Raw genomic sequence first — 22419 nt, 5'->3', positions numbered from 1 at the left:
AAATAAATAACAGTTTAAAAATGAAATGAAGATTCCGGCATTTAGTTTTAAGTTGTGATGCTTAAAAAGTTTTCACAGGGATTAAGTCCTAAAAGACAAAAGGGCCTGTCTCTTTTCCAACAAACCAACCTACTAGTAAAACAATAAACTATTTATTCAAGTTATATGTAAATAAATGGATGACATTAATACTGTGTTTTGTTTGTCTTATTAGATAACTGTTTTTATCACATCTTTAAACAGATAAAAAGATCAATCTACTTGTTTTCTTCTCGATCTACGTTTACAAAACTGCATTAAAATCACGGTCCTATATATCATAATTGTGTCATTTGGAAAAGGTTTGATATGATATGTTGTGTTTATCATGTCTGATAAAAACATGTCTTTTAAAAGCAATATCTCACTGTTTAAGTTTGTTTTAATATGACAAAGTTAAGAATCCTTATTATGAAATTGAGATAAAACATTTAAGTTTCAGAGTGTTTTTGTAGCATGATGCTTATATCTTGATATTCCCGTACCATACTTTATATTGTTCAAACTTCCATTCATTTCCCATTTTATTAATTTTGGGTAATAAATGGAAAATTAGTGCAAAAACACATTTTTGCAGTGGTCATTTAATACACCTTTTAATATTCCATATAAAGATAATACATGGTTAGTATCTTACAATACAAGGTTTATTTTGGTGCGAGACTTAGAAAAGGCGAGATGACGAGGCTTTGACGAGTGATATATCAATGAAAAAAAAGGAAATACTCAAAAATCAATAAATACTCATTAAAAATTTACTTTACAATATATACGTTTGCCATGAGCCATGAAAAAGACGACACCGCCATACGAGATTTTCGATATCGTAAAAATGACGTCATTCCGATGAATGTGAAGCACGTTTTAGCGGGACTGAATTACGTTTCATTCACCGGAAGGTTGAAGTTTCTGGGTTAAGGTAGAAAAAATTTTCGTTAGATATGGAACAAATTCACGTGATCGTACTGACGGATAAAGCATTTCGTATTGACGAATAAAGCACAAATTTATCCGGCAGTAGTTATTGGTCAGTAAATGGGACAGTTGCAGGATAATGTTATGTATTTAGGATATTGAGTCCATTCAATATGCCAACCTTTAGCTCGGACTGATATTTGCCAACATCAGAGACTTTTCAGTATGTTTGGTCTCTAACCACCCAATTTTATTTTGATTAGTGTAAACATTTCTTGTCTACCTTATTTTCACACCGAAGAAAATGAAGAAATAAGATTACAATTGAAAAAAAATTCAACGAGACCACGTGCTTTTGTTAATCATCTCAAAGTTGGCATCATGAATGTCCCAAATATTCAGTAAAAGAACTGGATTTCATGTATAATATTTCCACAGGAATACATGGTGATCATACCAAAATAAAACATGCTAAGGTCAATGGCGACGAGTCTTCACAAATGTATCAGGCAGGTAATTTATTCTCATAGTCTGTCTGATATCCAAAACCGTCTTATGTTTAGACTTGACCAATCAAAGATGACGTTACAAAAATAACGTCATTTGTGGTTGGCTAAGTCCAAACATAAGTCTAAGAGTGTTTCATGATTCTGGAGCCCGGGGTATATGTATTGCCTGCAATGGGAAACAATTGCGACATCATAATATTGGCAAAAAATGCTTGACGTCAGAATCTTGCAGTTATGTGATAAAAACATCTATTTTATTTTCCACGCTATTGCTTGTACAAAACGAGGAAAACGATTATAGAACTGTCATGTAAAATGAACAGCCGATATGGACTCGGTGATATTACCACACCGACATATGTTTGGTATTGTAAATGAGATCAATCATAATGTTAGCTGGTGATTTCATTCTCTTTTTTTTTCCAACACTCAATTGAAAATGCTTTAAATGAAACTCCACATGTACTGATTATTATACCTATCGAATATCATAAATAGACCGACACGTGTAACACGACACATCTCGACCTTACTTGACCTGATCATTCTCTCGGACGCGTGCAGTTTTAGTTTCGCTGACATAATTGATATAAACAGTGATATTTCTGATCATAAAGCGACAACGTTTGAATTGACTATTAGAACCATTTTTTGAACTTGATATGAAAGAAAAGTGAGATGTTATAACGAGGCAAATTATGAATTATTCAACACTAAATTAGACGATACGGACTGGGTAGACTTATTTTTGACTGCAAATGATCCAAATGACATGCGTTAAATTTTTACATCACGATATTTAGAGATCGCTGACAATGTATACCGACTCGGACAGTAACAATTAAACCTAATGACAAACCATGATTTGACTCAAATTTAAGACGAGAAATTCGGAAAAGAAATAGACTTTTGAAATTATACAAAACAAACAGAACCGACAGAAATTTATTAAACTTCCGTAAACAATGTAATCATGTGAACAATGTAAAGAGAAGAACTAAAGAAATATTCTATGCTGATATTAATGGAATTTAAGACCGATATTCAAATTCTAATCCCCGTAATTTTTGGAAAATAGTTCGTAAATTAATTAAAACATCAGATGGTTCTAATATTATACCTCTTATTAGAAATATACATGGCAATATTGAAATGACTGATAATGGTAAAGATAATGTTCTCAATGATTACTTTGTTTCCATTTTTACGATTGACGACAGTAATACTGAGTTACCGACGATAGAACACAATCTACTATTTCTGACATACAGTTTGAATTAAATGACTTAATGGACATTTTAAAATCATTGAATATAAATAAAACTGTAGGCATAGATACTATTAGTCATAACATGTTAAAAAATACAGCATTATCTGTACCTTTCCCTCTGTCTCTCATATTTAGGTAACTGGAAACTGGAGTTTTTCCAAAACTATTGAAACATGCTCTTGTAACACCATTATTCAAAAAAGAAGATAAACATGACTTTACTAACTATAGACCAATTTTATTACTTAGTACAGTCGGGAAAGTTTTTGAAAGATTAGTTGTAAAATATCTGAATAATTATTTAATTGAAAATTCATTAATATACAAATTCAGTCTGGTTTTCAGTCTGGTCACTCTACAGTTCATCAACTTATAGAAATTTATCACACTTTATGTGAAAACCTTAAAAATACACATCCTACATGTTTAGTTTTTTGTGATATATCGAAAGCGTTTGATCGTGTGTGGCACAGGGGACTGGAAGTGAAATTAGCAAACTATGGTATATGTGGAAATCTATTGAATTGGTTAAAGTGATAGAAAACAACAGGTTTGTGTTGGAAATTCTAAATCGTCTGTTAAAAGTATAAGTGTCGGTGTTCCACAAGGCTCTGTTTTAGGTCCTATATTATTTATCTTGTACATAAATGATATATCCGATAATCTTCGAAGTCTATCAAAATTATTTGCAGATGATACATCGTTGATATATTCTAATCCATCCTCTTTAAATATTGAAACTGTAATTAATAATGATTTGGTACACATTCAACGATGGGCGCAAAAATGGTTAGTTAAGTTTAATACTAACAAACTGAGGCATTTCTTATTTATAATTCTGAATTAGATTATGCTATAGATCTTAAATTTGATAACGTTAGTGTAAATTTTGTTGATAATCATAAACACCTGGGAGTCATATTAGACGGACAATGTAAATGGACTAGCCATATTGAAGATATTTGTAAAAAGTTTTAAGGCAGATTAGCATTCTGCGAAAGCTAAAATTCCTTTTATCAAATAGAAGACAAACACAAAATTGATATTTACCAAGACTTAACTTTAATTGAAAATATCCAATCAATATTCAATCCATAACAACCAACATTATAATACTTAGCCTTCAATGGGAATATTAAACTATATTTGAATATATTTTTAACCTAATAGGAATGGCAGAAGTTGGCCAAAGCTTCAACATGAGAATTAAAAACAGCTAATATTAAAATGGAAACTGGGAACAGGAAATTCGACAAAATAGAAGCTGTTGTATATAGACTTACAAATTCTATATCAGATTTTCTTTGCTCCATAATTTACACGAAAAATTAATTCACGACAAAGTTCAGATAATCATTGCTACCGCAATATTCCCAAACAATCTGTGATGTCCTCTTCACTTGGAAATCATGCGAAGCCTCGACGAGGATCTTGGAAGTGATGAGCTGAAACATACAATTTAAAAACCGACACAGAAACGCAAGATATCAATCAGCACACTAGCAATAGAAAAATGGTGGAAGGGGGTTTTTGGCAAACAAATCTATGGAGCAAATATGTGCACCTTCCCGTACGTGTTGTGAGGTTTACTCTTATTAAATCGACAAACTTTATATCGAATTTATAACTCATATATCATTCCCTACTTGAATATTGTTGTGGGGTTTCGGATGAGTGTACTCTCGGTGATGCAGACAGACTTGAAAAACTCAAACTAGAAGCTGCTCGTGTAATTATTGGATTGCCATCTTACACTAGCAGAGAATCTTTATACTCTGAAACTGTACTTGAACCGCTCTCAAATAGAAGATCCAGAAGAAAATTACAATTATTTTACAAGATAAAAAATAACATAACACCTGATTACCTAACAGCTCTTCTTCCGCCTCTAGTCTCAGAAAATTCTCAATATAACCTTCGTAATGCTAATGATTACTCTTTACCAAACTATCGTCTACAGCTAACAAACTTTTTTACTTCTACAATTCAACTATGGAATCAATTGGACCTTGAAATTAGACAAAGTTTATCATTTTTGGCTTTTCAAAATTCCCTTCTCAGTTTTAGAGATACACTAATACCCTCTTACTATCTTATAGGCGACAGAAAATACAATATAGTGCATGCCAGAATAAGAAATAGATCCAGCACTCTAAATAACTATTGATATCATGCTAATTTAATAAATTATAAACATTGTCAATGTGGTTATAGTATCGAGGATGCACATCATTCCTTTTCGTATGTATGAATTATTCAGAACAGCGTGTAAAATTATTTCGTGAGCTTAATAACTTTATCCCGCTAGATCTAAATCTACTTCTATTTGGGAATTCTTTGTTGTCAAATCAAGAAAACAAAACTATTTGCCAATGCGCTCAACAGTTTATTAAATATTCAAGTAGATTTAATTAGAATACTATAATTCTTTTTTGCTTAAACATTTTAATCAGATCCTTCCCGGCTCGGTTGACAAATGTATTGTGACAAGTTATTCAAGAAGGACCAGCGAGTGACAAGGAGAGAGACACCATGGGCACGGCATGTGATAAACATTAGATCAATTTGTATGGCGTGACACGAGGATTAGTATTACAGATGTGATTGTCACCTGAGCTGGAAAAGACCATTACTGTAGTATTTATATTATATGTTTGTGTATATTTTATATCAAAATACTGATAATCTCTCTCCCCTTCTCTATCTCTCCCTCCCTCCATCTCTCTCTCTCTCTCTCTCTCTCTCTCTCTCTCTCCATTCGCTTGTATACGTTAAAAAATAACTGGAACGGGTTTAATAAAACTTTTTTAACTTGTGCCCAATTCTTTTTGTATTGTAAAAATTGCGATTAAAATATATTTAAATAAAAAAAAAAATCTGTTTGATTTAGAAATTATGCTTACGACGATAATATTTCCATGACAATTAATTGTTTTATACAGCTGTTTTACAAGATCATGCACTCTCTTACAGGTTGTGATTTGAAGTTTCTAAATATGTATGGGTTGTTAACTTAAATTGTTAATGCAAAATGGTGAAAAATCACTTTGAAACAAAATGTCGAATCTTCGTGACTTCTACTCACTTTAACTTCGTGGAAGTTATGAGGTTAAATGGACTGTTATACATAAAATAACTACAGGTATGGTTGCAAAATAAAAAAAGCACATAAAATGCTGATTTTTATCCAGTCGCTTATTCACACAATTATTGTCTTCCAAATATTTCTTAATTCCGGAGGAGATTTGTGCAGTTTTTCATGTAATCATTGCTAATGTCTTAAATGACACTACATTGAAACCATACAGTTTTAAACCAATTTCATTTCGTTTCGGAGAACATATTAAAGCTTTTTTATAATGGATTAATAAAATGCAACAAATCTAAATATGAAATAAGTGATTTCTTGAACAGTTTCCCTACTAGCGACCGCATAGGTTATTGATAGGAAATAACAAACAAGTTGTATAACTTATACAAATCACTTCCAATGGCGAAAATATCAGTGTGCGATGGGTCTTACAGTGGGAGAAAACCGGAGTACCGGGAAAAACTATTATGGACAGATGACCCTTGATTAAACCCTGGATGGCTTTATGAAAGGCATGTGGCTTATCAACTGTACACGATAACCCACTATCTAATATCCAATACACGTTATCAATGTTCCTTTGATAACATCGTCACTTAAGTCCTATAGATTATGCAATAATAAGCGACATTCAATTATTGTAATAGGTCCACATGTAGAACATAAATCTATGGATATGATATGTAATTTTTCTGTGGATGATATGGTTTGAAATGAGTGTGACGTCTACCAGGGGCGGTTTTATAGATGGACCATTTACTAATAACCTTTCAGCCGAAGAGGTTTTCAATCCAGCTCACACTTAAATACTTAGTCCATGGTATCAACTTACTGAATTAAAACTTCTTTACGTAGGAAAAAGCTGCTAGCATGCCTAATGAATGTTTTGTTCAGAATTCGTAAAAGATCGTGACATGTAGTTCCGGGATGAGAATATACAGATAATGAAGCAGTTGGTTATTATTCGTCATGCGGGATGGTCTCTTTATTACTGATCTCACATTAATTAGTGGTGAGTCCCATGGCGATAAAGTACACATATGTATTTGATGACCAATGGTTGCTCGGCGGTACGAGTGTACTCAGTTTAGTTGTTGACAGCACTAATGAATCAGCAATGATGAAGAAAATAAAATGTATTACTTATGTTCACTAAATCAGACAATTAATTTGTGAAATATATAATAAATCAGACAAGCCAAATCATAAATGGCGAAGGAACCTAAATGTAAATCTAAAAATCAGAATGATGAATTCGATTACTTTGGGTGTGTAGAACTGATTCAAATATTGAGATTACAATTACATTTTTCAAAGTAAAATATGCGCTTGTTCTTTATTTAGCTAGTGATAATTGTTAACGTCATTTTGCTCAAACTGTACCCAAACTGATATATTTTTTTATATGGTTCACCTCATTTCTCAGTGACGACCCAAAAGATGCATCATTCATCGATAATTATGCTTTGTTTTATGCAACTATTTCTGAAGCAACTTTGAACTTGGCTAAAACGTATGAATCCCTTAAAATACGGCCGAGCGACAATTACTAAACGTATGGATTTCATTTCCAAGACACCGAAAAAATGCCAGGCCCGCCGGTTTGTTCATTGAATTATTTAGTTTATCACAGTTTAGCAACAATTTTATATTCAAATGAAAATTATTTGTTTAAAAATTAACTTCACCAAATATCAATTTTAAAGTACTCCATTATTTACCTATGTGCCAACTTTAGAGTTATAAAATACAACCAAGGAATTTATAATAAAGGATAAATGAATATATCACTCATTATATGATAAAAGTAATCTACTTTTGAAAAACCGCCCACTGGTAATGAAATATACTGTAATTGCACACTTCGCGCCAATTAATTGAACATATCACTTCATTAATCTTATGACTTAATACTATATTTATGACTCGGACAATTATATACCATGGCATATAGTAACACTTTGTGCACACCTTGATTAAACTAGAGCTAGGAAAAATGAGAACAACAGAATGGGCAAAAGGTTATTATATATCCGCTTCAGTATTTCTATATAATGGTATGTATCCTTAATGATTGTTTAAGTATTAATGTGTGGTATAGTTAGTATTTTCCGATCAAATCAAGCGTACCAATTCTCAAGCGTGTCCGTGCGCTACAGCACTAGGGTACGGCTAGCTACATGTTTATTCCTTGATAATGGTTCGCAGTACAAACCGTGAAACACTCTTTACACTTGAGCTCTAAAAGATGCAAAGATGTTAACAGGGATACTTATTCATATACTTACTTTTGGAATTTTGAATTATCCGATGTGTGAGATGCAACCACACTCAACATTTCGTGATCAAGGAGTTGTAATTAAAGGAAAAGCGTTAGACGCAGAGCCTTTTCATACAATAGGTTTGTACGGACAACTGCAGTGTGTCCGTCTGTGCGGACGTACAACTGCCTGTCAGTCTTACAATTATTACAGGAAACAACTCAAATGCGCCCTTATTAGTGCTAATAGCCTTACCCACAATCTGACGGATGACAATGAAGCTGTTTTTCAGGAGAAGCAATCATTCCCAACCGTAAGTATGGCCTTCGTCATTTGTAATTACGGTTACGCATAAAAAGGATTTTCTATTTTAGTGTGCTTTTAGACAAACTTAAACATGTATCTTTAAGAAAGTGAAAATTACTATTCCTATCCAATGTATTACATAAAGTAAATTGAATAACGTAGACATAGTACAAAAATGAATTTTAGTTCTCTGATTTGTTTTGCACCAGGAAAGGCCAAATATAGCAGAATGAAATGGATAATCTTTTTCATAGAAATTTTGAAGTTTGTTTCTGCCACTAAGCAAATTAAACTACCAAACATGTCTTACTACTAGGCAAATATTTGATAACTTATTTTTACAATTTACAAATCATCTATCCGAAGAAATCGTATTGTTTGTTGACGAAAATCTGTCCCCAAAAAGAAAATCCAACGCATTACCGCATGTAGTGTAGCCTGTATCGGTTTTTCTTTAAATTTCGTTAACATATTAGTATATATATGCTATTGGTATAATATTTTCATGTACTACTTTGCATAAACTACCGTTGTATATCCCACAACAACAAATATTGGCTTGTTGGATGGGGGAATTCTTTGGGGGGATAACTATATTTCGAGAATGGTGTGAATATAGGCAATTTCATTTAATGATCATGGTTTAAACTACATCAAATATGAATTTTAGACGACTAGTTCATAATGCTTAGTATGATAATACATGTAGCTTCCATTTGATTTGGAACCAATCCGTATCGAAGATAAATAGGATGCCGCTCTATTGTCTTAATATACAAAGATATTTATCTCTCTAAAACAATTCTAAACTGTATGCTCCATGGTTACAGGTAATCACTATCATAGTTGTTGAATTTTTAGAAACATAAAATACATATCTGCCTGATTTTTTCTACAAACCAGATAATTTTTTTTAGGAAAAAAAACATATCACGTAAGTAATCATCCTGAAATAAACGAAATCGAGGTTCATTCGAAACTAACGTTTCGGAAACCTTTGATGAAAAAATAACAAATTAACGTGAAATATCCACAACAAAAGACAATGAAAGATAGACTAATAAGTAGTGCCTTTTACCGACAAACTCATTAACATTGTTCGATTTTAATCATTCTCTTTCAACAACGTATAAACGTCATTTTTACAACAGACGATCGACTACATACAATCGATTTTATTCACTTTTTTAATTATACATACCACCGCATTATTTATTTATATTTACAGTTTGTACTGATATAGACTCAATAACCATGCTTTCTAGTATTATCATTATCAGTGTATAATGATAGTACAACACGTGCGGCGATTCTATTGTTGCGGGAATATGCTAATCGCTGGCGTAGCAACGTGGGGTCATTACCCCACTTTTGGTGGGAACATATGAATGACTCGATTCCAATCAGCTGTTCCATCGAATTAGTTGACGATGACGGGAGAGGGAAAAATATGGGGATTTTATTAAAAAATATGCAACTGTCACGAGAACGGATAATATACATTTGCGAGAAAACTGTAAATATAGAATATATATATAGAATTTATAAAAGGAAAAGATTTTTATTTTGTTGAGGTTATGAGGGTAAAATTACCTCAATAAAATAAAAATCCATTCCTTAAATAAATGCCTTGATAAACTTAAAAATGACGTTCATTATTCATTATTAAACTTTATGGACAATATCTTTTTAATGGGAAAAACGTGTTTGGTTGTGATATTGGACAAGTGATGTATCAATAACATATTGGATTTCTAATTTGGTTGAATCAATATGTTTGAAATTTGTTGAATTTTGGAAGCCTTGACAAGTTTCATAGCACCTTGATGATGTTTTGAGCCATATAATTCAACCCTGAACATACTAAAACACGAAATATACATAATCCTAACGTTAGATGTACTGTTACTGTGTTAACAATTTGACATGTCATTCGTTCTTCAGTAATCTCTTCACAGAAATAAACTTTGAGAATCATTCAAATGGAAAGGCAATCATGTATCATGCATTATATATTTAATTATAACACAGAATGTATGATCTGAAGAAAATTCTTGATTTTTGTTATGTCATATGTATGTTTAGATTTGAATACGCCTGCCAAGATCACTTTACAATTTTCGATAACTGTAAAAATGTGAAAGGTAATTGGAGACCACGCACTGATAGTATGAATTCACTTCACTTCACTATAGATGGCAGTATTGTCAAAGATCATTTTCAGTTCTTATCTGTACATGTAAAATTGCATTGTAAGTAGTGTAATTCATTGTAAGTAGTGAAATTCACTGTAAGTAGTGTAGTTCATTGTAAGTAGTGTAGTTCATTGTAAATAGCGTAAATATCAAAATCATTGACGATTTTTATGTGAATATTATATCTAAAAGTGTTCTTGATCTGTGTTCTATCCGACGTTTAATTAAAGTGATTCGATTGTTTATCAATTTTGGTGATTTCTTAATTACTTTCATCTTTGGACTATGTAAAAGCAAAACTGATGACAGTTCAAGAGAAGAAAAAACTGACCTACCTACCGATATACAAAGACTTCCTCGGAAGATTACCTAGAAAAACAGTCATACGTATGTATATTGCGTCGTTATTCTATTCGTCATGCTGCTCATCTGTCGTTGCAGATTTGCTATGACTGCTTGGCTGCAAGTCATAATTGTAATTAAATATTAAGGTACACTACACGTATATTAAGCGATATGTTGTGTCTAGCGTCAACTCATTTAGGTCACCTGACCCTAAGTCGTCATATTTCGTCCGTCGTCGTCCGCCGTGCGCCGTGCGTTAACTTTTCACATTAACTTCTTCTCAAGTTCTGCCGGTGCAATTTGGCTGAAACTTGCATGAAATTTTCCTAATATGGTCCCGATAAAGTGTCGTTATTTTTCGGGTCGATCAGAATTCCAAGATTGCCGCCACAGTTGCCATCTTGAAAACACATTTTGAGCTTCTTCTCAAGTTCTACGGTGTGATTTTACTGAAACTTGCATGAAATGATCCTGACATGGTCCCGACAAAGTGTTGTTATTTTTCGGGTCGATAAGAATTCCAAGATGGCCGCAACAGCTGCCATCTTGAAAATACATTTTGAACTTCTTCCCAAGTTCTACGGTGCAATTTGGCTGGAACTTGCATGAAATGATCCTGACATGGCCCGACAAAGTGTTGTTTAACGTCTCTGGTTTTCTAATTTCCTATATGATTATTGCCAAGGTAGTCATATGACCGTTAAGGCCCTTGGGCCTCTTGTTATTCGTGGTTTGTTTTCTTTTATGTTTATACGAGATAATGTTGATATGAATATTTAAAAAATCACTAGGTTTGTTACCTAAAATAATACCATACATTGTATGCATAAATTCAATAGAATTGTTTTCATACTTTTCTCTGACACGAATACAGAATTCCGGAATGATATAACTCTGTATGAAGGCTTCAAACCAGACCAATATCATAATTAAACAATTCCATAGGGACTAGAGTACCTCAAAATAAAATTAGACGTTTTGATTGATATAAAATAATTTTAAATTTCTGAGGATGTTAAAATCTATAACATAACTGTTGTCAGAAAACTTCATTAAAGACACTTGATGTGGTGTTATGACGAATCCTGTCTATTATATAAACACGACAATAACCTAGCAGTCTTACCAGTTTGTTGATGAAGTGTACCCAGGTTCAATGCCATCATTGATGACGGCAGAAAAATTGATCACGCATTTAATAAAATAGCAAAGTAAACATTAATATTAATATGATATTTATAGGTTACTTTACCTTGAAGTAATTGAAAAAAAAATACCAATGGAAAATGCTGGTTTGCTTACTGTTAATATACACTCTTTCACGTGCATTTAGTTTCGCGGTTTTCATTTTCTATAGATGAAAGTTATCTCGAATTGTTCTTTATTTTAATAACATTGGAAGATATTTCATATTTTTCCGAATCAATAAGCATTATATAGAACGTATCTGTGATATTACCAAGGTTGGACATTAACTTTTAATCTCGGCTGAACATTTCAACTGAAACATACAATTCTGTGATCTCCCTTCCCGCCGTGCTCTGTCCCGAGCCGGACTTTCACGTCGGTGTCTAACCTATTAACAAAAAAAAATACATATATATATATATTTGTTGTACGGATATAGTTCAGCGTATTTTAATTATTTTTTCTCACGTGTAAATTTGCAAGACCAAACTTACGGTTTCTTTATGTCTCAAAATAAACTAACGGTTCCTGTATGTTTCAAAATAAATATTTAAGTAAGTGTTGGTTATCACGGACCGACGTCTACAGAAATTACAAATTATGGTATTACGTTTGAAAAAGAGCTATTTCTAAAGGATTTTTTCTTCTATTTAGTGGTTCTACTTCGAACTAATAGTACTTTTGGTGCAAATAATAGGTTATACTTGACTTTGCAATTCAATTTGATGTCACTTTTATTGAAGATCGTATGACGCAAAAACGATATATATCGTTCTTTTGCATCAAATACAAGTAATTAAAAATGCTCCGCCGCCGCCGACTGGTATTTTTTCTCTATCAAAAACAGGAGCAGGTGATTTTTTTCTTCAGTTATAAAAAGGTACTTAGTTTAAATCATTACCACCATTGAAACGTTTGAGTTCTTATTTTAATTTTAATAGAAATATTAAAAAAATGCGTCCCCAAAAAAACCCATAGCAGAAGGCCCCATATAAAATTAAGTACTAAGTGATAATTGTTACGTTTACCGATACTTGTGTACTCTACCTTAAAGAGACCGCAGAACCAAATGATTTTGGTATAAAAGATATATTAATGTTTGTCACTGTCCAGGTTAAATGGAGTTTTCAAGTCTGGTCACCTGTCACTAATTTTGAAGAATGGCATCTCGCATTCCTGTGAATAAAAAGAAATTAAGATATATCATCTTGCTAAACTTTCATGTGGGGGGTGTCATCTTATGTTAAATTCCGCACCAAATATTGACCAAAATATTCATGAATTTCCAATATTTATTACCTCCCCCTGTCAGACACACACTTGATAGAATTTTAAAATTTCTTTATATATTTTACATCTACATGTATTGCCCAACCCACATATTAAACATTTGAAACTGATGCGCCCTGAATATCCAATCAGCAGGCTCCGAAACATTCACCTCTCTATGAAATCTTGTGCCCAAAAGGGGATTTCCAGGAATCTATTTTTGGTTTGATTCTGCGGTCCCTTAAATGATCAGTCCCGAAAACCCAAGGATTTCTCACAGCAGAGTCAGGGGGAATATGTGACTTTTCGAACGGACCTAATGTCACACTCAATCAACAAAAGTTCCAGGTACTACTATTTACCTAAAAATTTCGTGATTTTTCTTTAATAAAGTTTAATATTAAATTCGGTCAGAAATGCTTTTGTCAATTTTAACAATCTGCGATCATTCTGTCACGAATACATAATATCTACAAGAGTTTTGCATAAAGCACAACAAGACATGACGGATTAGGTTTCGACGCCATATTTGCTTCACACCACCGCATCCAAAGACACGTTCGAGTCCCTGCCATAAATCGATATCCTTGTTGCAGTATGTTCCTATGTTATCGATTTGAAAACATTTCTGATACGTCAGCACTGTTTGAAGTTTTTATCGATTAACTGCCATTTTGATGACAATATTGCCTTCCACTGATGGTACCACAATTGTTATTGGCTGTCATGACAACTATGACAGTACAAGGATGCATCATAAACCTTATATATATACTATTTATTAACATGAGATGGATAAATCATACTTTGTTGACATCCAGCTATAAACGTTACATATACATAAGTGTTACAAAACTGCAATTTCATTTCAGCTTTCAAATTTCGTTAATATCTTTTAATTTACTGGGATCAACTTGACAATACTTTTGATAATGTTGTAACAAAAAGACGTTTTTCTTGTAGCTCATATTAAATCTTCTCCTAAATCAAAGACTTTAACTAAAATACAGATTACTTCATCTGCTTCAAAATCACTGGACGTAATTGTCATTTATAATACTAATTGAACAACTAATACCTTTGTCCATACATCATCTTGCAGCGACCACTCTCCTATAAGTTCCGACTTAAATGTTAATCTATTAAAACGTGCATACAAAAAGACTCTCTTATACTTTAATAATGCAGACTATGGTGGAGCAAATGAATACCTTCGTTCTATTTATTGGTCAGTCGAAACTTCAAGGAAGTACTGACATTATGAATATTAATTTAACTTAATTTAACAGCTATCAAAAGTTTTAATTTAAATTCATATATCGTTAATGATAATAGTACCAATTGCTACGATATTTTAGAATATAATGGTGATCACATGTCAAATATTTTATTATGTCAGTTGAAAAAAATTGCTAGTAACTTTAATACAAATCTCTTTAAAGTTGTATTTCTTGTCATTTTCACCATCACAAACTCTCATAAAACATAAAATGTGTGATTATGGATGCTTATATATAATGGTTCAGATCCATGAAAGCACCAATATACTATCGGCAAAGAGGTAAATGTCACATGAAATATCACACGTTTTGAAAGAACCGCCACAGTCAACGCCATGCTTCAAACTTTCGGGTAATATCGAAAAACTGAGTTGCATCACAGATCCGAAATAGATAGGAACAGTTTGGATATTTTCGAGCTATTTAAAACGTGTACACGTTAAAAATGAATATTTTAATTTTACAGTTTGATAACTTTGAGAATTCGAACTTTAAAATGTCGGTAAATATCGAAAGTTTAAAACTTAGAGAGGCGGAGAAATATATGTAAAACAATTTAAATACGTTTTCTATGCCAAAAACACAACAAATCACAGACCATACAAGTTTAATTCTCAACTCATTGACAGTTAGTCCAGCCTGAATGTGTAGATTTCAATGTAGATTTTGCATAATATGGTGTTTATGTCTTGTCTCTAGAATACCATCATCATTTGTTAAAATAACTATCGAAATTAATTTATATTAATGTTTTACATAATGGATATCCTTATTCCTTGATGAATACCAATTATATTTCATCTCGAGAGGTAGAAACTTTGATTTTTTTTTCACGAGCTTGATGGATTCATCGAGAAACAAGGAATGTTCTATCTATTACATTTTTTTTCTCGCTTACATTTACAGAAGACCATTTCTACTAATTATACCAAAGGTTATTCCGCCATTGTCTTGTACAGAGTTGGTTTTCCTTGCGATTATTACGTTGTATATTTGTGAGCTTAACATCATATTTCTACACAAAACTATGAAGTCAATTTCGCGCACAAACCAATGAAGTCACAATCAGCATGATATTTTCACTATCAATGCTGCATTCCGATTGGTCAAAAACTAGTGAAAATATCGAAATTCACTGGAGTGAAGTACATCTATTATTAGTTAAATAGTCAGTTATTGACACCCTATAAATGCATAGAGGGTCAGTAAGAATTATAGGGGGCGAGGGCGTATATATATAACGAATTTATCGCATCGAGGACCTTTGGTTTGTTTCATAAGGTCGTATTTGCTTTGTCAAGAATCTGAAATCAAACTTGAATTATGCTGGCGAAGGATACAAACAATCGCCGATTTTAAAACAATTAAGAAGTTTCCTAGGCAGTCTTTGCAATTATTCTGTATATGGAACCTGCAGTATACGTATTGAATATCCTAAAAACAACAATTATATCGACATTTCTAGTAATACGACACCAAACTGGAAGTACATTGAAAGCATCACAAACAAAAGTGACACAAACATCCATCCAACATTTAAAGCGCAATCTCCTTGATCATCTGTGCGTTCTCGCTGAGATAATAACTCAAAGGTTATGCCGATAAATCGATTGTAGAGTGAAGATTGATCTGTAGGTACGAACCCTTACTTTTGTTTATATCACAGTCTAGAAAACGCTTGAATTGTTACGTTTGACTTTCGCCGCGTCATTAACTTTCAAACTGGTGTAAGGGAAGCAACTCGTATTTAAAAAGACGCATTTCATTGAATTTAAAGTATTAAAACGATTAAAGTTACTTTTACACAAAAATTAACAAGTAATATATAGTTTTACGGTAATGAAATGGCATATTTAGTTGAAGAGAATGTGTTTAAATCGTAAAGCGTGGGCGATATTGCACCATAAGAAAATACTGACCCCCTATACAGTGATAGGGGGTCACCACGTGACGGCTCTCCGCCAATCATTTGGGGACATTTCCGTTCAAGGTGCGATAAATAGCTTTATTAAATGACTTGTGCTTTTGCTGTATTTTGATTGGCCAAAACGTTTCTCAGAAGTATTCATCAACTGCGATCTCAACCCTAAAATCGGCGGCGAAAAGCACGCGGGGTTACTGGACTCAGTCCAGATACCCCTCGCGAGTTCAGTAACCTGTGTCAAAAATAGATCGAGGAAAAGTTCCTTGAGATGTGACGTCATTATTACTTTTGATGTCGACAGCGTAACAGGAGTTTCCCTCACTCAATGACGTCGGGATAATCTATTGTGACGTCATTGTTATAGTCGGCAACATATATGGCGGAAGGCAGCAAGATTAATGCGATCAACGGTGATCAACTACACACTTTAATTTATGGAAAACGATCAAGAATGCCAGACGGGCTGCAGTTGATACAATATTCCGGTTCTACCAGTTTACACCGTTAGCAAGAAGCATTTGGATATTTACCATATACTGTACATGTAATGGTTAAACTACTACTTTTGTAAAAAGAACATTTAAATATCATCATGTTTATTGTAGTAATTAAGGTCTTTTTGAAGAGCCGGGTTAATATATCTTGTCAATTTCATATAATAAAACAGTTATCGACCTATTTTCAGGTGGATACGGTGATTTATCAACCCTCGAAAATGATATAACCCTCGGCCACCGGCCTCGGGATATATCACTTACTCGGGTTGATAACTCACCGTATCCACCTGGAAATAGGTCGATAATTGTATATATTAAAGTGAAAAGTCGGGCAAAGAAAACCAGTCTAAATGCCAAAAGTTCTCACATATTAATAGGACGGTCAAGTTCTGATTAGTTTCGCAGTTCTGACCATTTAAGTAAAGAAAAGTTGAAAGAATTGAAAGCGAGGCTGCGTGGAAATGTAACCACAGACGTTAGTGAGCCGGGAGGACGTTTTAGAATTCCCATACTTTAAATTAATTTTTTCGTACGCAGACAGATTTTGACGAGAGAGTTTATTTTTCTATTTCATAAGAAATAATACTGGATACATTCACACCATTTCCACCAACTTTAGCCATCCTTGCCCGACTGTTCACTTTAATGTTCACCGTAAAACCTTATATTTCACGACAAAATGTAATAAATTACTAGAATGATTTTATGTACTGTTAATATTTAGAGAGGGGCGTGTATAATTGGCATGCTACTTGGTGCCAATTTCCATAGTCTTTAACAACTGCCAATAAATTATTTTGAAATATGAAATTACAAAATTGTAAATTCTACCAGGGATGTTTATCTACCACACAGTATATTCGGATAATTAACTTGATTGTTATAACACATTTTCAGATAACCCACAACAGAAGAGGTAGCGGTTTAATTTATCATAATGGATTTTCTTTTGCATTCGTTTATACCGTAATTGAAGAATCTTTATGATAACATTATGCTGCAATCATTATTAAAAATTTGTATTAGATATTAACAAATCCTTTACTCGCCAGACACTGAACGCATTTACAATTAAATGTTCGAACGGTTAATGACCTTGTGAGTGTCAATGAGATCTATCAGTTGGTGATGGTTTAGTGATATTCAGCCCTTGTCTACTAAGATAAATAGCGATAGTTCTACTGCTACTTTTACCTTCGCTTTTTGTTGAGTTATCTCCATTTGGGGAAGGTCAATCTGATTAAAATACAGATCCTTATTATCACTACGTTTGATAAGAGGATCTGAGAAAATCCCATTAGGGGTCATGTCCAGGTGACTTTTGGAAATGGCCAATCAAATTGCTACTTGCAAAATTTTGACAGCGAATTTCAGGGACGAAATAGTTTGAAAAAAACTGCGAGAATTATTTTGGTTTACGTAGTCATCTCGCCCAAAGTGCACAGGACCACGTGGTATAAAGGTCATCTGGACGTGACCTCCTATGGGATATTGTCAGATCCTTTTTATAACGGAGTGGTTATAAGGATCTGTATTTTAATCATATTGGGGGAAGGTAGACATTGTTTTGTGAGCAAAAACATCGTTTTGTCTTAAAAATGGTGCTAACACTAGACGTCAAAATCAATACCTACTTACAAGGGCTAGTAACTTATATCTATTAGATCAAGTATCAATTATTTATCGTTTTTGTGCCAAATATGTATAATTTTTGTAATTGTAGTATGGGTGCAATCTGTGCAGAAACTATTTCAATTGAGTCCTAGTGTTTCAATTCAAATATGTCCTTATATCTATATTAATCAGAAAGCTGAACGAGGCACCATACGAAAAACAGCAATAGTGTAAATGATTTCGTCGATAGTTTTGAAATAGGTTTTTGATTCTTGAAGTTAATTTGACCACCAATGTCTTGGGTGTGATATTCAGAAGGCAAAGATTTGAAAAACCAAAACGAAACCAGCAATTATTTCAAATAAACCTCTTCTCAATAACGTTGGAATTGTTTTTATTCAAGACGTTGTTTGGATCACTGATGAGTTTGGAATTATAAAGCTATATGTGCCTTAATGTTCATACTCAAGAAGAGTTTTAATTATTTTGTTCACCATCAAAACTTACCAACATTTTGAAATTTACAATACTTAAAATGACTAGGTTTTAATTTTACAAGCACAAATAAAAGCTGATGATGATTTTTGGCAGTACAAGTGTTGGTAATTGTGAAATGATTCTGGAGATATGTTACCATTTAAACATACATAGGTATAAAAACGAAATTTTTACAGTGCATAAATTCCGTGTTGTAACTAATGTTGTATGTCAATCTGAATGGTTTTCATAGCTTTATTCACCATAGGTAATGGTCTCCAATAGATTACTGAGATAAAATAGCATGTCAAAATGTTCACCCAATTACGGCACTTATAAAGTTTTGCAGACATTGATTGGACAATTGATGATTTTGTAATTAATTTTATCTTGCAGGCGGTGATTGGACAATTGATGATTTTGTAATTAATTTTATCTTGCAGGCGGTGGTTGGACCATAGATGATTTTGTAATTAATTTTATCTCGCAGGCGATGGTTGGACCTTGTGAAACGATGAGTTGTCCTACCAATTCGGAATGTGTGGAAAGGTCAACTTCGGCTGCAGTTTGTGTCATAACCGGTGAGAATTATTCTACACACCAACAAAAGAAAAACTTTAATCAATTACCAAGATTTTTCCTTTTTTCTGTGAACATTTTTAAAGGCGTAAATAACACTTATATCGTTCTAAAACGAAATTTAGCGAAATATTCCTTCCATGAAGTAGTTTACATTATACGTTTATTAATTGAGTTTGAGGACATCATGTGTTAGGTTGAATCAGATGACTAAACTTTTGCCTGAGGCCGAGAAATCAACATAACAAATGCTGACCGAAATCTCAGTAAGCAAAAGTTTTGTTACATCTTCTGTGTCATGTATATAAATACAAAGAAAAATCCTTCATTACAAACGTATAATAATAATGTAAGGTTGTTTTGAAATAAAATGATGCAAAGAATATATTCATAATTTTTTGAGCAACAAATGATAAACTATTTGGCAGAACACAGAAAATGCATTGATAAAAACAAAGTGATTTTGGTCTGGTTCCGGGTTTTTTTTTAACCAAACAAATTTAAGGACTAATGTCTCAAAAGAGTAAGCGACCTCTACTCTATCGGTATCCAATCGTGTGTCTAAATAAAGTAGATGAATATGGAGAGAATATTTCTATTCAACAGCCTGCTCTACACTACCGGGTCCTGCAGCTAACGCCGGGTATATTGCGGCGAGATCAGTATACAGTGTGTCTGACACCATAACGTTCCAGTGTAATTCGGGTCTGGCTATGTCCGGTAACCCAAATGTCAAGTGTGTGGCAACAGGTACATGGACATTACCTAGTTTCTCCTGTGCTGGTAAGTGAAATACGTTTACGTGATAAATAAGGCTGAAGATAATTCTGGTGTTACCGATGTCAAATACAGGTTTAGGTTTTAGGATAAGTATTTTCAAATTATTTCTAATGTTAGTTAAAAAACGCATAGGCAATGCAGTTTGCACACACACAAGAAAATATAAGATATGGGTAAATCCTTAAAATTAAAGAATAAAATGGGCAAATTGATGAATCAAGATATTGCTGTTTAATGGATTTTATAAAACGTTAAATGGAAATTTGATCACATTGGGTTTCAAAGTTTTAATGAACGCATTGAATTAACAAAAAATCTTTAGATTTTTGTGGTATAAACTGTGGTATATTACTCTACGTATGCACATATGTCTAATAGGTTCATGACATAGTATATCATCAATGTAGTTTTCCGTGTCCGCTGTATTTCAGTGGTTCATAGATCTTGGTTATGGAAGACGAATATAAGGCATGGTTTATCTAATCAAACCATTTTGTATATTGATACGCGATCCAAGATTGTTCACACGCTTACTTTAGATACTAAATCTATTTTCAGATTGACAAAATGAACAGAAACTTATGCTATGTTATGTTTCATTTACATTTATGCAGGATGTCCCTCACCTCCAAACCTAACAAATGGCGATATAACAGCAGGTGAAAGTCTTATTGGAACAGAGCGCATATATACATGCAAGAGTGGATACACTTCCGGCGGAAGTGACATCAAAACCTCATGTGGAAATGATTTAACTTGGACTGCATTAACTGGTTCCTGTTCCCCAGGTGAATTTTCATAGGTTATTGACAAGGATCGTGTCTTGAAAGAATTTAACTTTTTTTTTTATAATTTGGTTTTATTAAACGTTAAGTACTTGTTACCTAAGATCCTCAAATCTTTTTAGGAAAGTTGCATTTCGATATATATGGACTGCGATACCAATCATCATACGAGAATCAGAACATTTTTTTTTTTTTTTTTTTTTTTTTTTGAAAATAGTAAAGAAATTCTATGTTTATGTTCTTAACCATTTCAAGTTTCATAGAATGGCAAATTAATGACGATAAACATTAACAGTTCCAGAATATAAGCATTGTTTGGGTTGTTTATTAGTTGATTGTGGAACCCCTCCGACTCTATCTGGAGGAAGTATAGATACATCTACCTCTCTCACTACCTACCCAGTAACCAGGTCCTACTCGTGTAACACCGGATATACCACTAACAGCGGAAGTGGTTCTATTTCCTGTCAGAGTTCTGGTTCCTGGTCGTCACTAGCCCTCACGTGTACAGCCATAGGTATGTAGTTGTTCCATTTATATATACAATAGTTTTGCCTATAATATACATGTAGTTAGGTAAATTTTCCATTGACTACCTTATGACTGATGTTTCTATCGATTACCCATATAATAATCATCTATATGACCTTTTCTTTTTTACACCTAATTTGTATCAACATTCTGCCAATCGTATTTAAAATATGAATATGTAAAGAATCAAACAAATAAATAATAATAAAAAAAATAACAGCTTTCTTCCAAATGTTAATTTGCAACTGATAATGTGAAAACACAGGCTAAAATGGAATGAATCAAATTTCAAGTATTAACGTACATACTGTCCAGATTAAAGACGGTCCAGATTAAAGAACGTTTCGTCGTCTACATTTTGAGGAAATATAATCATTCTATTTTCCTTTTCTATTCCTGAACTTTCCAGACTGTGGCGAGCCAACTGTCACGGAAGCCAATGGCGTGGTCAGCTCTGGGTGTACGACATTTGATTGTTCGAGGATATTCGGTTGTGCCACCGGATATAACACTGGTGGTAGTGTGTTTACTGTCACATGCCAGTCGTCCGGCTCGTGGACAGGA

At 33.2% G+C, this 22419-nt stretch overlaps 1 protein-coding gene across 1 annotated transcript; it reads left to right on the top strand.

The window, feature by feature from the left end:
- The first annotated feature begins 20422 nt into the window (after positions 1 to 20422).
- LOC138326879 (beta-2-glycoprotein 1-like) lies at positions 20423 to 21991 on the top strand. The gene is made up of 3 exons (XM_069272863.1): positions 20423 to 20542; positions 21154 to 21327; positions 21656 to 21991. The coding sequence occupies exons 1-3, from the start codon at positions 20473 to 20475 to the stop codon at positions 21847 to 21849; spliced, it is 438 nt and encodes a 145-aa protein (XP_069128964.1). The 5' UTR covers positions 20423 to 20472; the 3' UTR covers positions 21850 to 21991.
- The last annotated feature ends 428 nt before the right edge of the window (positions 21992 to 22419 follow it).

Source organism: Argopecten irradians, chromosome 7, assembly GCF_041381155.1.
Source record: "Argopecten irradians isolate NY chromosome 7, Ai_NY, whole genome shotgun sequence".
Taxonomy (NCBI): domain Eukaryota; kingdom Metazoa; phylum Mollusca; class Bivalvia; order Pectinida; family Pectinidae; genus Argopecten; species Argopecten irradians.
This window is presented reverse-complemented; position numbering and strand designations above follow the sequence as displayed.